The 17,245-nt window shown below is 54.2% G+C and overlaps 1 protein-coding gene across 1 annotated transcript; it reads left to right on the top strand.

The window, feature by feature from the left end:
• The first annotated feature begins 1,896 nt into the window (after nucleotides 1–1,896).
• ENPP7 (ectonucleotide pyrophosphatase/phosphodiesterase 7) lies at nucleotides 1,897–12,712 on the top strand. Its single transcript, XM_034790190.1, has 6 exons — nucleotides 1,897–2,175; nucleotides 4,133–4,278; nucleotides 6,575–7,195; nucleotides 8,242–8,479; nucleotides 11,673–11,778; nucleotides 12,470–12,712. Exons 1-5 carry the CDS (start codon nucleotides 1,935–1,937, stop codon nucleotides 11,759–11,761), a joined length of 1,335 nt encoding a protein of 444 aa, XP_034646081.1. The 5' UTR covers nucleotides 1,897–1,934; the 3' UTR covers nucleotides 11,762–11,778; nucleotides 12,470–12,712.
• Nucleotides 12,713–17,245: the final 4,533 nt, after the last annotated feature.

The raw sequence follows: 17,245 nt of genomic DNA, 5'->3' as shown, positions 1-17,245 counted from the left end.
GCTATAGACTGTCACAACCCCATCACCTGGACTGCAAGCAACACTTCCCCCTGGACAGAGCGCGGGGAGCCAAGCGGCAGCGGGGGGTCAGCCTGGAGCAGCGGGGGCTGCTGGTTGGGAGGAAGGTGCCTGAGCCGAGCAGTGCAGAGGAAGCTTGCTCAGCCTTGAGCCACCTTAACCAGCCCTCACGTTCAATTAACCAAACACACCGGAGGCAAAGGAGAGCCCCTGGGGTCTGCTGGGGAAAGGTGCCCAGATAATCCAGTTTTCTTCACTAAGTCAAACCCAAGCAGCTGGCAAATGACTCGATCCAGCAGGAAGTTGTAGCCGGAGTCAGGTGTAGTAAGACGAGGCCCTGAAACATAAGCCCTTGTATTAGAGGCCCGGGATGAGGCCTGAGACCTGAACTAAAGGAACGGTCAAGACCAGGGGTCTCAAACTCAAATGACCACGAGGGCCACATGAGGACTAGTGCATTGGCCCGAGGGCTGCATTACTGACACCTCCCCGCCGCCGCCCTCGACCCCACCTCCACTCCACCCCTTCCATGAGGCCCCGCCCCTGCCCCGCCTCTTCCCACCCCTTCCTTGCCCCCATTCAAACCCCTTCCCCAAAATCCCCACCCCAATTCTGCCCCCTCCCTGCCCCCAGGGGGTGAAGGAGGGGTGTGGGGTGTGGCGGGGGCTCAGGGCAGGGGGTTGGGGTGTGGGGTGCAGGAGGGGTGAGGGGTACAGCAAGGGGTAGGGTGCAGGGTGCGGCAGGGGGCTGAGGGCAGGGGTTGGGGTGTAAGAGGGGTGCAGGGTGCAGCAGGGGGTTCAGAGCAGGGGGTCGGGGTGCAAGAGGGGTGTGGGGTGCAACAGGAGGCTCAGGGCAGTGGGTTGGGATGCAGGAGGGGTGCAGGGTGAGGCAGGGGGTTCAGGGCAGGGGGTTTGGATGCAGGGGGTTGGGGGCAGGGGGCAGCCAGGAGCTCAGGGCAGGGGGTTGGGGTGCAAGAGGGGTGTGGGGTGTGACAGGAGGCTCAGGGCAGTGGGTTGGGATGCAGGAGGGGTGCGGGGTGAGGCAGGGGGTTCAGGGCAGGGGGTTCGGATGCAGGGGGTTGGGGGCAGGGTGCAGCCAGGAGCTCAGGGCAGGGGTTCGTTTGTAGGAGAGGTTCAGGGGACAGGATCTGGCCCGGCGCGTACCGGGGGCAGGGCAGGCTCCCTGCCTGCCTGCCTGCCTGCCCTACCCCCGCGCCGCTCTGGGAAGAGGCTGGAACGTGGGGAAGGGGGGGCGGAGGGGCTGTGTGTTGCTGTTGCTTGAGGCAGCCCCCCAGCAGCTCCCATTGCCCGCGGTTTCCCGTTCCCGGCCAGTGGGAGCTGCTGGGGGCTCTATGTAAACGCTGGGGGAGGGGGGGGGCTGCGAGGGGCTCGCGGACCGCAGAAAATAGCCCTGCGGGCTGCATGTTTGAGACCCCTGGTCAAGACGTCGCTAACATAAAGCACAGTTAAGCTGTGAGGCAGAGGCAGGCCCTGCTCGCAGAAGATGGCAAGAAGGAGGCGGCTAATTGCACGTACACACATAGCTAATAGGTATCGAGTACTAATAGGATGAACGTGTGCCAGGATGGCACCAGAACAGAAACTATTCCTGTGCGTTGTTTGACAATGAACCTGCCCGGTGCCTTCGTACCTTATCAGAGTCTGTGGTCATTGCGGGGTCAGCTGTGTCCACGATCTGCGCAGAGCCGGGGCAGCACACAAAGGGAACACACACACACAGCTGACTGTTATCAACATTGAACAGAGCAGAGCCCCACACCGGTGACATCTGACAACACAGGAATGCAGCCCAACAATTGCAGGATAAGATAGGGCCGTGAACTTAGCTCCCTGCGTCTCCTCATTAGCATTGGTTCTGTGGGATTTGTTTTATTCTCTCCGCGCAGGGGAAGGAAGATGTTTACTTCCTTGGGGCTGTTCCTTGCTGTTCTCTCGCTAGGAGCCTGTGCCCCTCTGCAGGACAGAGGCAACCGCAGCAAAGTCCTGCTGGTCTCCTTCGATGGCTTTCGGTGGAACTACGACCAGGATGTGGAGACCCCCAATCTGGATGCCATGGCGAGAGATGGGGTCAAGGCACGTTACATGACTCCTGCCTTCGTCACCTTGACCAGCCCATGCCACTTCACCCTGGTGACTGGTAAGCTCCTGTAAATCCCCTCAGGCAGAGATGGGAGCAGGCTGGGGGGAGGGGCCAGAGAGGGACATGATCAAACCCCCCAGCATAGAAGGGTTCCTCTGTTTTGTCCTTCTCATGCACTTAGGACACAGCCCAACCTGCACTAATGACACCCCAGCTGTGACCTCCGCACCCACTTCACAGCATCCCCCAGGCGGCCACTGCCCATTTGTTCAGCCTCCAGCAAAGGGGCTAACCGCACTCAGACGCTGCTTTGCTGGCCTCTTGGGCGGGCATGAAGATGGATTTCGCTGCACTTAAAGGCAAGGTAGCTGCTCAACTCCTACTGCCTGGCACCGATGTCCCTATCACATCAGTTCGGTGGCCATTTCAGTGCATTGCAGAAACCTCCAAAGGCCCCCATTGGGATGGAGACTGTACAAAACATACCAGGAGACCTGACCCGTGCTGTCAAGGCCTTCCAGTCCAAGACCAAGCCAGCTGAAGGAAGGGGAGGGGAGCAAGCAAAGGACCTGCATGCTGGAAGCATGGGGCTTGTTCCTCCCATCTCCCATAGGTTTGCTTTATTTTCATCGCAAAAACTTAGTTGTAGTTTTTTTGTTGGATGCGCTCAGAGCTGCGGTCAGGGAGAGGAATGGATTATCGCAGCAGGAGAGCAGAGGGTAAAGAGAGAGGGAACCTGATGGAGGAGGAGGGGGACGCTGGGCAGCCAAGAGGAGCAGTGGCAGGAGGTAGGATGAAGGGGACTAAACCCTACAGCAGTACGGCAAATGCAAATCAAGCTGCGGGGTTAAGAGTGGTGATGGCAGGAGGCTCCGAAGGCTCCACCCACTGATGCTGTTTGCTATGTGGTGGGTGGTGAGGGCAGTGGGCCCAGTGCCCTGTGCTCGTCCTTCTGGGTCTGGAGCAGGGCAGAGGGGTCTGTGAGGAATTCCCCGTGAGACGCTCCCTCTGCATATCTCTGCCTACCCTCTGCTCCTCGTGAGGTTTGCTTTCATGCTGGCGAATCACTAGGCTGGGGGGTGGGAGGACAGAGAGAGAGAGAGAGAGAGAGAGAGAGAAGGGGGGGTATCAGCCTGGCATTGACCAATTGCTCATCTGCAACCTCCTATGTGAACCCGCCTCCCACCTGTGCCAGATGTGGCAATTTCCTGAAAAACCTTCTTGAACTAAGTATCGGTATCTTTGGGGTCCATTGCATTCAAAGTTGTGGGCTGGGATTATATGTAACCTCTCAGGGTGGAGAGGTGACGTGAGCTATGGCAGTGCCAAAGACTATTGAAAATGGGCCAGATCAGACAGGACTTTGGGGACAATACAGGGTAAGTGGATCCCTGGGGGAGATCAATACAAATTCCCTGCCTTTTGGAGCCCCACCCTGAGGAGAGGGCTGTGTCTGCGTATCACCTGTTTCCAGAGATCAAAGCACTGAGTTGTATCAAGAAATGGCTGAACTGCCCAGGCGGCTGTTCTGGTTCTGAGTCTGAAACAGAGATAAACTGGTGACCAGGGGAAAAGCCAGCTGTGGGTTTTGAAGGACTGACACCGACCAGAGCCAGGGTTGGACCTGGGGTGACCTCTGGTAAGCTTTTTAGCATGCAGGTAGGTTCTTCTCTTGGGTTTAATGTGTTCTCTGTAATGCTTTCGCCATGGGAATAAATGTGCTTGCTTAGAGCTGTGGATAACTCGCAGCTGCTGGTAATACACTTCATAGCCTGTGGAGAGACTGCCAAGTGCCGGCGCTGGCTGCTAGGCAGTCTGCCTTGCTGGGAATATCGCAGGGTAAGGCAGGAGATTGCACAACCTTAAAAACCCCGGTCAGGAGGGAAAGCGATTCAGGTCTCCACCCAGCTGGGAGATGGAAACCTTTAAGTGGGTGTCCCTGGTGGAGGCCAGTACAGGTGCCATTACCCTGAACCTGCCTCCACCCCCACCTCCCCCATCTCTCTCCTGGCAGGGAAGTACATAGAGAATCACGGCGTGGTTCACAACATGTGGTACAACACCAGCACCGGCCAGAAGTTACCCTATTACTACACACAAGGGGTCTCCGAGTGGTGGGACAATGGCAGCCTGCCCATCTGGATCACAGCCCAGAGACAGGTAGGTGGCTGCAGCCTCCTTCTCAGGCTCACGGTCCTTCCTGGCATTCATGAGAATAACCAGCAGCACTTTGTCCTTCCCTCGCACCTTTCCTGCACGGGGCTCAGCGGCATTCCTCAGACAGCCCCCTGCAGGGAGGGAAGCATTATCCCCAGTCTTCAGCTTGGGAACAGGGGCCCCCAGCGAATCAGTGACAGAGCCAGGACTAGAACCCAGGATTCCAGACTCAGTCCTGTGCACCATCCATCAGACCATCCACACACACACTCACTGACCCGCAAGGGAGTGGGAGACTCCAAACCGTTACTTAGAACCCTTGAGAACTTCACAGCTCCTGAATGTTAGTGGCTATCTTTTGAAAAGGCCTCCAGAAATGCACCCAGCAACTGTGCCAACATGGCTGCTTGCACACTCAGAAATCTGTGCACGTGCAACCAGGGAGAATGATGTCGAACTGTCCAGTTCCACCCAATTTGCACACGCGCACACACACACACACACACACACACACACAGAGGTCTGCGGCATACAGACAGGTATATCCGTCATCTTGCAAGCACAGTTCAGCAACTCTTTGGAAATGTGGCCCTAGAAGTTTGAGTTTCATCACCAGTCCAGATGAGTGAAATCATCACTCTAGTATTGTGCCACTTGCTTTGCCACAACGTGTCTAATATTCCCCTGGACTGTAACATTTTCATTCACTCCAGTGACCCCTCTGCTGCCCCATTTTCAGAAGATGGTTATTCCTGGTGCTATGACCAGCAACAACATCCAAAGAGAGAACCTCATGTTTTCTCTTGGGATGCCATGCGGTCTAGTGCAGCCACCTTTCAGGAAGGGAAGGCAGAATCCTTGATGTTACTCACCACACTTTTAGCCCCACTTAGCAATGGATGTTGTACTTTTTAACCACATTGCAAATATCCTATGGTAAATGTGGGTTAAAAAAGCCAGAATGTTGAAAGTAGAGGGACATCCATCGAATAAGACAACAAAGGGGACATCTGAATTATCCAAGTAACTCACCTAAACAAAGCTTTTCCAAACCTTACTAACATCACCGTGTGCCTTTGCAGCTTCATTGAAGCATGCTCACATGACTGGGTGAAATTCACCATTGGCAAAGGGACAGCACAAAGTCTATGCACCACTTAAAACCACGAGGCCTATGCACCATTTCAGTCCCACTTGAGCCCCTAGGAGCCCACTTCAACCCCATTTGAGGGCTCAAGTGGGACTTAAGTGGTCCTGAATTGGTGCATAGACCTTGTGGTGGTCCACTGCATTTCACCCTCAGGGCCCCATCTGGTTATTGCAAAACAGGTAAACTCACAATTTAGCCTGATTTTAAAAATACCCAAACAACATAAAAACCCAAGACGTGATTTGACATTTCCTGGCTGCAATTGTGTGCAGCAGGCAAAGGGCAACCCGTGACCGGTCCCAGCCATGTTAACACCTCTCCCTGCCACTGCCAGGCCAGGTAGACCACACACCTCCAGCCCCAACAAAGCGGCTGCAACAACTGTGATCATTCCGTTCCAAAGAGCAGCAAAGTCAATCAGTTTAAGAGGTACATTTCAGTCCCGTTAATGCAGCTCTCCAGGTTACCCACATCTTGTACAAGAAGCGGCAGCTGGATTGTGAACATTGGAAACTACACCTTAAGCCTGCAATATATTATTTAAAGGCCAGGCCTCATTTCCTCACAGCCTTGTCCAGCCCCTTCTGGGCGGCAGCATTAGGATGTGATCTTGTGTCCATGGAAAGATTCCCACTGACTTCAGTGGACTTTGGATCAAGACCTAAGGCTGGGCTCAAATATTCTACTTCAGAAGAGCCCTTTTAGACTGCTACAGTCATACCAGGCTAGAAGGGACCAAAAGGGGTCATCTAGTCCATCCCCCCACTCGGCCCTTGCAGTGGTACGACTATTTATACCTTGTTCAACTCCAGCCATGTGGCTGAGTGGTTATACACATGCCGAAGTGCTTTACTGGAGAGGGGCCAGAGAACCCAAGGGATACACGAATACGCCGCTGATTATCAAGTTACAGCGTAGTGTTACTAACATCCGTGGGGAAAAACTCAGTGCAGAGCAATGTTGGGATGGGTGTGTTTCAGACTAATCACTCTTCTAAATGGCAAATAAGGAAAACCTTACTAGAGACACAGGAGAGGCACAAGGGGAGGTGGGTGGCTGGGGAGAAGGAGGGGATACACAGGTGGTTGGATAGACTGAAGTGAGTAACGGGGAGAAGTTTCTGGCCTGAAATGTCATTCTGGCTAACAGGGCTTAAAGGCGGGCTCCGTCTTCTTCCCTGGGGGGAAAGCAACCTACCAAGGTGAGCAGGTGAATGTGAAGAAAGTGGAGTCCCTTCTCCACAATTACAGCAATGAAACTGAGTGGAGGCAGAACATTGACACGGTCATGAACTGGTTCCTGGAAGACAATCTAGACTTAGTCACTCTCTACTTTGGGGAGCCAGACTCCACGGGACACAAGTATGGCCCTGAATCCCAAGAGAGGAAAAACATGGTCAGCCAGGTGGATCGAGCTGTTGGCTACCTAAGGAGAAGCATCAAGGATAACGGCCTGGAGTCGACACTCAATCTGATCATCACATCTGACCACGGGATGGAAACGGTCATAAAGGAGAATGAAATTTACCTCCGCACAGTGCAGAACTTCTCCTTCCAAGACATCCAGTTTGAACTCTTGGATTATGGACCAAATGGGTTACTGGTGCCAAAAGCAAATAAACTAGACCAGGTATACCAGGCCTTGAAAAACGCCCACCCGAAGCTCCATGTATACAAGAAGGAAGAGTTCCCCAAGAGATTCCACTATGCAAACAACACCAGGCTCACTCCCCTGATGGTGTACAGTGACCCCGGATATGTGATCCATGGGGTAAGCTGCAGACACATTCTAGTGTCTAAACTTGGTCTTGCCTTTCTCACCCTCTTTCCATATTGTGCAGCTGCACCTGTCTCCTGTTTGTGGCTCCAGGTATGCTCCCCTCCCTGAAAACAGAAAGGGGAACACAGATGTAGTGCAATGAACTTGCCCATCATGTCAGAAAGCAGAATCTTTGCTCCCTGTCCAACCCCAAAGGTTAGATTCCTCAGGGATGTCTCTTCTGATTTGGGAGCCTAGACTCAGGGTTCACGTATACCACAAAGTAAGGGGTAGCTATAGGGTGGGTAGGCAGAGCTGAACTAGCTTTAATCCAACTATCATAGTACAACCCTGCTGAGGGTTCTGAGTACATAGCCAGGTGGCTAGCCCCCACTGAAGTCCGTGCCACAATGCCTTCACTACTATTGTTACTTCACTACTAGCTAGATTAAAGCTAATGCAGGTATGCCTACCGGTGCTACAATTACACCTTCATTTGCAGTGTAGACCTACCTTAAGGAAAAGGGACCAAGGTCCAAATTATCAAGTTTCTGTTCCTGCCAAGGCTGAACAAAAACCTCCTTCAAACCTAGTCCCACTTGGGGAAATCCTAAACGCCCGCACAGCAAAGCAAAGCAAAGCAAAGCACAGCACCCAACATGGTACAATTTGGGACAGGGGGTTGCTGCAGGTCAGGACTCAGGTGCACTGGCAGAGCCGGGGGTCGGGGGGAGAGGCAGACAGGACTAGCAGAGGATGAGCTCCAGGCCAGGATTCAGATGTACTGATCTTTATGATGGGAGCTTGCACAGAACCGACCTTCTTTAAGACAGGTTCTAGCCGGAGCTCTCAGGCCCTCGCTGTCACTGAATGAATCTAAAAGGACCCTAGATCTGGCAGAACACGGTGGCTGCCTGATACCCAGTACCAAGGGTGGATACACTCTAGCAGCATTTCCGCTTTTCCTCCACCAGAATCTGGTCTGGGCGTCAGGAGATTAAGTAAAAATTAAGGGGCTTGTAGGTTTGGGTCCTCACTGAGACTTCTCTTCCCTGCAGAGAATCAAAGTCCAGTTTAACAAGGGGGAGCATGGCTTTGACAATGAAGATATGAACATGAAAACCATCTTCCGGGCCGCGGGACCAGCCTTCAGGAAGGGGCTGGAGGTGGAGCCGTTTGAGAGCGTGAATATCTATCCCCTCCTCTGCAACCTGCTGGGGATCACCCCTGAGCCACATGACGGGTCCCTGAGTGTCATGCAGCCCATGCTGTCCAGTTACTCCGATCCTGGGACAGGTGACCGACTCCTCTCGCATTCAGCACAGTGCTCTGGGCACTTGCGGGTCATAGGCATGGGAACTAGAGGTGCAGGGGTGCTGCAGGACCCCCAGGTTTTACACCGGTCCTGGCTGCCGTCCCCGAACCCACCCCCAGCTGCAGCCCCAGACTCAGCCCCCTTACCCCTGTCTGGGTCCCCCCCTCCCGGAGACACGACCCTGCTCCCGGCCCCTGCTTGGGGGGAGGGGGCAGACAGGGGGAAGGGGGCTGGCTTTCAGCACCCCCCACTATTAAAATGTTCCAGTGCCACTGTTGGGGCTCTCCAGGTAACAGAGGGTGCCCCTGTCCCTGTGGGGGACGTACTTGCATCTCTGTCTCTCGGGTTCAGGGGCAGGCACTGTTTCAGGTTAAGCCATTCCAAAGGCACATTATCCCCCTGCTTTCCAAGGCACCTCCGGGTTGGAGAAACCAGCTACTGACGGATTCTTGTTGGAACATTGACACCTCGTGGCAAAATACCTTCATTGCCGCTTCTTATTCCTTCTCATTCCCCACCCGCATCTCTCCTCCCCCAGGCAAGAAGTGTCTCTCTAAGAAATCTGTCCTGGACATTCCCTTCATTAGCAGGAAGGACTTACCAGAATTCCTTCCCCTGGGAACTGAGCACGCTCCCCCCACTTGTGTGAATGAGGGGTAAGCAGGCAGCAGGCTGGAAACCTGGCATCTTGCAGTACTGTGCATGCATTCCTCTGCGCCTGCCGGGCAAACAGGCCTTGATTACACATTCACTGGTTTCTGGGCAGTGGTCCTCCGAGCAGGGTTAGACACGACACAGTGGTTAAACACACCCACCCGCCGAGTCTACTCTAGGGACGTGGTGCCTTCTCCATCTCTTGGCGATTTCAGCTCCAAACTGGATGCCTTTCTGGAAGACGCTTTAGCCAAATACAAGTTATTGAGCTCAATGCTGGGGTAACAAGGTGCAATGTAATGGCCTGTGATATACAGGAGGTCAGACTAGATGAGCTCATAATCCCTTCCGGCCTTAGACTTTATGAAACTCGTATTTCCACTGCCGATCTCCCCTGGTACAGAAACACTCTGGAATTTTCCCCGGCTAGAAACACTCATTAAAATCAGACCTATGAAGAGCTCAATGATACCTACAGAACAAGCATAACAGAGCCGTAGTGAACATTGCCAGGCTTGTGTAGACCCTCTGATTTTGCAGCTAAGTTAGTTTCATAGTTAGCCACTGCAGCCTCTGAACTGCACCTAAGGACAGCTGTGCTGAGGGCTGCAAGCAAGCTGGGTCGGGGTGGCTCTATGTATTTTGCCGCCCCAAGCACAGCAGTGAGGCAGCCTTCGGCGACATGCCTGCGGGAGGTCCGCTGGTTACACGGATTCGGCGACATGCCTGCGGGAGGTCCACCGGTCCTGCACCTTCGGCGTACCCGCCGCCGAATTGCTGCCAAAATCCCGGGACCAGTGGACCTCTCGCAGGCACGCCGCCGAAAGCAGCCTGACTGCCACCCTCATGGCGACCGGCAGGCCGCCCCCCACGGCTTGCTGCCCCAGGCACACGCTTGGTGCGCTGGCAGGGCCGGCTCTAGTGTTTTTGCCGCCCCAAACTCAAAAAAAAAAAAAAAAAAGCCACAATCGCGATCAGCGGCTATTCGGTGGCAGGTCCTTTGCTCAAAGATGGAGTGATAGCCCCACAGCCGAATTGCCGCTGAATGGTTGGACGTGCCGCCCCCCTCTTCATTGGCCGCCCCAGGCACCTGCTTGCTAGGCTGGTGCCTGGAGCCGCCCCTGAGCTGGGTAGCACATGAGCTGCTGATTAGTAATTCAAATATATACCTGAAAGAGAAGAGCATTTCTCATATACACATTTACATCACTCTGTAAAGATAGCCTGGACCATTCTGACAATGAAATTGGTGCAGGAAGTGAACCACCAGAATAGAAATGTGTGTACCAGATTGTACTACAGGTGCAGAAAACCCTACGCTATTTCATCCTGTTATCTGAGATCGCATATGGACTCTTGTAATTAAATACTCTGCCATACGCAAGGCACAGAGTGACCCCACTGAGCGGGCTGGGCAGTTCGGACCCCTCAGTGCCATTGTACCTGGCTTGCTGCAGACTTAGGGAGACGCTAGTGCATTAGTTGGCTCGAAATTTCTGTTATTAACCCTGATGGTTAAGCAAAAAAAATGAAAGCTGAGACTCTGGGGTTCAATTCGGCAGAAAAGGGCCAGGGCTGTCGAATATGCCCTGGTGTCTGTGCACAAGGGAGCACCGCTGAGGTAGTACAAGCAACTCGGTCTTTGGGATTTCCTGACAAACCAGCTTTGGAGATCTGATAACACAGCTAATGGCATTGGCTACGGTTTTTAAAGGAAAAGGATCCATCATGTGGATTTACACCAGTTGGACACGCTGTCCCTTGCACTGCACAAGGTCGACAAGAGGGAACCCTTCCCTTGGATAACTTCAGAACCCTGAAGCTCTCCCTTCCCTAGATGTGAAGCGAAAGATGGAAGGTCCTAGCGGAGCCTTTGCCCATTCACGTTCCCACCTTCACGCAAGTTTTTGTCACTGTCCGCCTAAGCTAGCCACGTGTGCATGCTTCAACAGCGTAGCAAGAACCCTTGGTGAAACCCCCTGTGCAGCTGGAGAGAGAGCTATCCCACGGCTCGTACCTTGAGCAAAACAAACCGAATTTTCAGCAGAGCTGTCCAGGCACATTTATCCCCCACACCAAATTTTCGGGCTACTTTCATGCCAAATTTCCACTTTCTACCCCCAGCTATTTCAATGCTGTATACATGGAATATATTGTCACATGCGTGTTTTCAGAATGTGGAAAGTATGGGCAGGCATGAGTTTGTGAACTAAAATATTCTGCCCCTAAAGCAAAATCTTCAGGAAATGAGAAGGGACTAAAAACAGAAGACATGACTAGAAATGCTACGGCAACCTTAGCTAGAGAGGATCCACCCTGCAGAGTGCACGGGTCCAGCTCCATAGCCCTGGGGTCTGCTTCTGGCCTTGCTCTCCTCGCTGGTTCTAAGCCGCTCGCTGCATACGCCCCATGTCCCTAGCTGCCTGGCACTACAGCCCTGCTCAGCACAGCTCAGGAGGGCCGGCTTCTCCCCCAGGCACAAGCCACTCAAACTAACCTGAATTTCCTTGGGACTTGTAGGATCTGGTGCTGTCTCCACTCACCCCAAGCAGCTGCAGATGGTGGTGGGAATTGCCATGGTGCTGGGACTCTGGCTTGGGATATACTAATGCCCTGCTAGGCAGAGGTGAGTCGCTCCTTCAAATGATGCCAAGAAGGGCTGTGGGACTGCTGGCTGCCCAGTCCCTTGTTTGCGCTGCTCTCTCTCCCCCTTTTGCCATAGACTAGTCCAGGGGTCGGCAACCTCTGGCACGCGGCTTGGCAGGGTAAGCACCCTGACAGGCCGGGCCGGTTTCTTTACTTGCCGCGTCGGCAGGTTCGGCCGATCGCGGCTCCCACTGGCCGCGGCTCACCGTCCCAGGCCAATGGGGGCTGCGGGAAGCGGCGCGGTTGCTGACCCCTGGACTAGTTGGTTCTAACAGGGACAGCTCCCCAGTCCTCTCCTCCCTCCGCAGAGCTCTGGCTATGCCATCGCTGGTGGCTGCACTGGGTGGAGTTGTGCTGTAGGTTGTTACTTTCTGCCAAGGATATTTACTGCCCTGCTCAGAGTTGCACCATCCAGAGATCCTTGCCGGGCTCATTCACTGTTTAGGAGCTAGTGCTGAGCCTCTCTCCAGATAGCGGTTATTCCAATTCCCTAGCCGGGGTGTGTGTGAGGGTGGGGGACTGGGAGGAAGGGGGCTGAGCGGGGGCAGTGTGTGTGTTGTAGGTCACATCAACAGAAGGGTGGTTTTCTATCTCACAACTCCAGAGCTGTTTGCCGCAGTCTCTGCATGTGGAATAGGTAAAAGTGCTGTTGCATTTTCCTATTTTGACAGTCACAGAGAGTTCCCTGGGGCCCTGGAAGAAAAGCCCAGCGTACGGAGCCCGGGAAGAACATCTGGAGAAGGCAGCCAATCCCGCTTTCACTGCAGAATGGGGAGCAAGTCAGAGACCTGCAGCAGGACTGGGATCACGCAGGGCCTGTTGCAGTAATAGTGGAGTGGGTAAAATGTACTTTATTGCGGGTGGGGAAAACACCCCAGACTGCAGTCATTTGCAGGAAAACACTAAATGGTTTAAGCCAGATTTGTTTGATTCTTTTAGTGATAAAATTATGTCTGAATTCCATGTCTATAACCCACTGTTTTTGTTGTTTTCAGTAGCATGGGAAAATCGGTGTCTCTTGCGGGATCTAAGGTTTTTACAGCTGGGAGCAGGATAAAAATGCAAGAACCAATGTAGGAGCGGGTGGGGTGGGGACTGCGGGTCGGGCTGGGAACAGGATTTAAAATAGTCCCACGCAGGGTTCCAGAGCAAGCCCTCTCGGACACACACCCCAGCGCTAGAGCCAGCTGCCCCGAGCCCAGCACAGAGAGAGCCGCCCCTTTCCTAGCTATGGTACTTGAATTGATGGACCAGGCATCACTACAGTAACTCACCGTGTGGCTTTGGCCAAGTCTCTCCACCTCCCTGCCTCAGGGGGACAAGCATCGGGCCCCACTCACCTGAGGGAGAGCGAAGGACCGTGAAGCACTTTGGACGCTAAACGTAAATGCTGAACACCGAAAGCCCATGGATCTGTGCAGAGGAGTGTAAATATGACCCTGAAAGGCTCAAAAGCCCAAACACAAATCAAAAGGCTCCCGCGTGCATTTGTCAGGTAGTGTACTCATCACCCAGAGCACCCCTTGTGTCGGGGTGCAATGCCACAGGGGCCCTTGTCTCTGGCCCCTCCCACAGGCCGTCTGCCTCTCACCTGGCCTTCCTGGGCTCAGCCCTGGGGCCATGTCACATGAAGTTCAGTCCCCCTCTGGGGAATAACAGGGGCAACTGAAGGCACAAGCTAAACCTCCAAATAATAATTCTTCCACCCCTCTCAGCAGTCCCTGAAATAGTCTTGGTGGCCCTCCCAGGAGTCTGACCCTGCAGGAGAAACCTACCTTCTCTGCTGCACTCCCAACTCTGCTTAAGGGTCCTTCCCGATTCCCTGCAGCTGGGATGGCTAATTATCACAGCCATATCACCATCAGCTGGGGGCTCGCTGGTAGGCACAGGCAAGACTGAGCCAGACTTTTACCTTACAGGGCCGGCCAGCCTGTGACAATATTTTTTAAAAATCTCATGATGTTTGACACAGTCTCCTGACTTTGAGGCTGATTCCCAGCTGCCTGAGGTCAACACTACTGTAGTTGCCATATTTACCCTGCAGCTACATTCCTGGCACCTTTCCTTCTCGGTGCCAGGCAGATACCACCCCAAACCTCCCCCGTCACGGTCTGAGTCCTTCTCTCCTGGAAATTGTTTTGGACTCTTGGTCCCTTGGGGCTGAGGCCGTCTGCTGGGATGACCAGGATGATAATGAAGGTAATTTTGGGGCCAGCAATGGAGGGGGTTTAGTCTTAACTCCTGGACTCAGCTTTGTCATTTGGTGCATTGGCTCAGTCAGAAGCTGGATGAAGGAGCAATAAACGTGAGCCCAGAGGCCTGATTTCAGTCTGACCTGCCTTTCACAGGAGAAGGGAGTTTACTGAAGTGGGGGGAATCTCCTGCCTTCCTCATTCCCAGCAGCAGGAGAACTTCCAAAGAGCTGATGAATCTGCAGGTAACAACAAAGTCCTGGGGCTACAGATGGCCTGGGTGGTGCACCCCAAGATTCTTCTCTTTGCCAATGCAGACAGGTGTGTGTCCTTTTCCATCAGCCTCTGCCCCTGCACTCTCCACTGGTTCTCTTTTCCACAGCCTCAGATCTCTTCTGTCTCTCCCTCAGAGCAGAGATCATGTTTTTGCCCCATTTTCCTCCCAGCACATGCCACAAGCCAGATTGGTTCCAGTGGGATTCTTCTACGGCCCTGTCATTGTTAGGGAAATTCAGACCATTACAACCGCATCAGCGAGGCTACTCTGGTGAAACCCCTGATTAGATCACCAGGCAGCTTGTCAGTTGGTCTTTGCTTTCTGTCCTAAAATTGTGAGGGGTGTTGCTGTGTTCCACCCCAGAAGTGACTGCATTTGGTAGCAGTTGAAGTGATTCCAGGATAGTTTGCAGGGTTGGCTTGTAGGGACACTGAGCTAGGACTATATTCATTACCAGCCAGACCCCAGGCACGGCTCTCCGGAAGGACAATTTGACAGACGGGAGGAAGTTTGCCCCTCGTAGTCAGGGGCTGCAGGAATCAGTGCAGGTTAGGGCAGCCCTTATGGCTCCCCTAAATCGCACTCCGGCTTTGGTGGCTCTTCTGGGGCTTTGCAGCAGTGGAGAATGGCTGCAGCACATGTCTGCCCTGCCACGGTGTGCCCCATGCCCCTGGGGCTGCTGGGGAAGAGGGGTAGCTCTGCACTGGAAGGTAGGGGCTCACCGCCCTGGGGGTGCTCATAGCAGAGGGAAGAGTGTATATACCAGTCCTGGGACCCCTTTGCCTCAGCCAAGGAGAGTCAGGCCCAGCGGCTGTACAGTGGGGGTGGAAGGCTGAAGGCTGCAGTACTGGGCATGTTGAACCAGGATGCCTTCCCACGGGCTGTGGCAGGAACGAATGGCCTGAGAGACACAGGGATAGACCAGAGAATTGGCCAACTTCCCCGCTCTTAACAAAAGCGGTTCCAGTGCCCAGGGCCACGCTGGACAGACTGCCAGCAACAGCAGTGCCCAACTTCTTCGTGTCAAGGAGCTGTTCAGTATGAACCGCCCCTACGGGAAACCGCACTTCCTTGTGCCGCCTCGCCGGGCTCGGGACACAGGGAGCCGGACGTGGCTGCTGCGTTTTGAAAACCTCGCAGCCTTTCCCTGCAGCTCCCGCTGTGGCATTGCTGGCTCCATTGCAGATGCACCAAGCCCCAGCCCAGATGCGACACTGCCTCTCCCCAGCCCGGTGCCTCGGTTCAGGGCCTTGATAAACATCTGTTGCCATAGTGACTGGCCGAGGTGCTTTCACTCTGTTGGTTTCACCCACGAAGAGGATGAAACCAGAGACGCACACAACAGGAAGAAAACGTGCTGGGGGTGGGGTCGGGCTTGCACTGCGAGGGGAAATAGGCCCGTTTTGCAAATGAGGCAGAGGTCCTCTTGGGGGAGCAACATGGGCCAGAGCCAGTAATACAAATACTAAAACCAAATGGTGATAATACAGATTAGCAGCTTCTATAGTAATGTCACGCTCCCGTTCTGCACAGCACAGTATTATCAGCACCATTTAACAGATATGGGGAAACTGAGGCACAGACAAGTCATTTGACTGACTCACGGTCACACAGTTAGGAAGATAACCCAGGAGTCCTGCGCCTTGCTCTGCCGGGATTCCAGAGTGGAAGTGCTGCGTGGCGCTCGGGGGGGTGGCGCTGCGGTGGTCGCAGTGGTGTATACGGCTAATGTAGCTGTCTGGAGTGGAGAGAGGAGGACCGAGGGGAGCACAGAGTAGGGGATGTTTGCATGGGCCGTGGCCACACGGGTGTAGGGAGCATTTTCAATGACACCAGCTGTGACTGTGGCTGCATGTGCCAAGTTTCCCATCTCATCTGTAGGGCCGGGCCCGACAAATTCTCCCTTCACGTGGGTCAGTTTCATGGCCACAGGATCTTAACATTCTTCAATTTCACGATTTCAGATGTTTACATCTGAAGCTTCAAGTGTTGTTACCATGGGGGTCTTGATCCAAAAGGGGATTGTGCGGGGGCGGGGTCCCAAAGCTGTTGTCAGGGGGTTGCAGGGCTGCCATACTCACTTCTGTGCTGCCTTCAGAGCCCAGCAGAGTTTCCTGCAGCTGGAGAAGGCTTCTAGAGGTAGGTCCGATCTCCCCAGTGCTGCTGGGAGCGCCCCAGCTGGGGGCTTCTAGCTGCAAGTCAGTGGATGGATTAACGCATGGGCCTCTGGGTGCCCCAGCCATGGCAGGAGCTGGGATGGAGGGGTGCAGAAGCCCTGAGCCTGGGTGCCCCGGAGCCCAAGCAGGAGCTGTCAGGGACAGCAGCCCTGAACCCGGGCCCCCCTCAGGAACTGTGAGGGCTAGAGCTGTGGGGGTTAGCAGGTCTCTGAGCCTGGGGAGGAGCCACGGGGGGTGGAAGCCCTGAGTTCAGGCTGGAGCCCGGGTGCCCCCAGCCCTGGCATGAGCCATGTGAGGGGGCAGCATCCCCAACAAGAACACCCAGAGCCTGGCAGGAGCCAAGGGGGCTGGTGGTGGCAGCCCTGGAGCCCTGGCAGGAGCTGGGGGGGGGGGGTCAGCAGTCCGGAGCCCTGCTCTGGTGCTGCCTATGAAGGTGGGTCTGATCTCTCCCCGTAGCGGCCGTGCAGAGGAAGAACAAGTCCTGTCCCTGCCAGCCCAGCAGATTTTGGGGAGATCAGATTTCACGGGGCAAGGCTTATTTTGGGGTCTGTGACATGTTTTTCACGGCCGTGAAAATGGTAGGGCCCTGCTCATATGGACAGTTTCTTATAGTGACCAACTTCCTGATTTTCCAAAAACAACAAAGAGTCTGGTGGCACCTTAAAGACTAACAGATTTATTTGGGCATAAGCTTTCGTGAGTAAAAACCTCACTTCTTCGGATGCATAGAGTGAAAGCTACAGATGCAGGCATTATATACTGACACATGGAGAGCAGGGAGTTTTGTGAAGTAACTCCCTG

Source organism: Trachemys scripta, chromosome 14 (genome assembly GCF_013100865.1).
Source record: "Trachemys scripta elegans isolate TJP31775 chromosome 14, CAS_Tse_1.0, whole genome shotgun sequence".
Classification (NCBI taxonomy): Eukaryota; Metazoa; Chordata; order Testudines; family Emydidae; genus Trachemys; species Trachemys scripta.
The sequence above is the reverse complement of the archived record's forward strand: the minus strand, read 5'-3'. Positions and strand labels throughout refer to the sequence as shown.

Coding starts and splice junctions, on each gene's coding strand:
- ENPP7 (XM_034790190.1), top strand. CDS start 1,935: ATGTTTACTTCCTTGGGGCTGTTCCTTGCTGTTCTCTCGCTAGGAGCC. Junction 7,196..8,241: donor CCGGATATGTGATCCATGGG/GTAAGCTGCAGA, acceptor TCTTCCCTGCAG/AGAATCAAAGTCCAGTTTAA. Junction 8,480..11,672: donor TTACTCCGATCCTGGGACAG/GTGACCGACTCC, acceptor TGGGACTTGTAG/GATCTGGTGCTGTCTCCACT.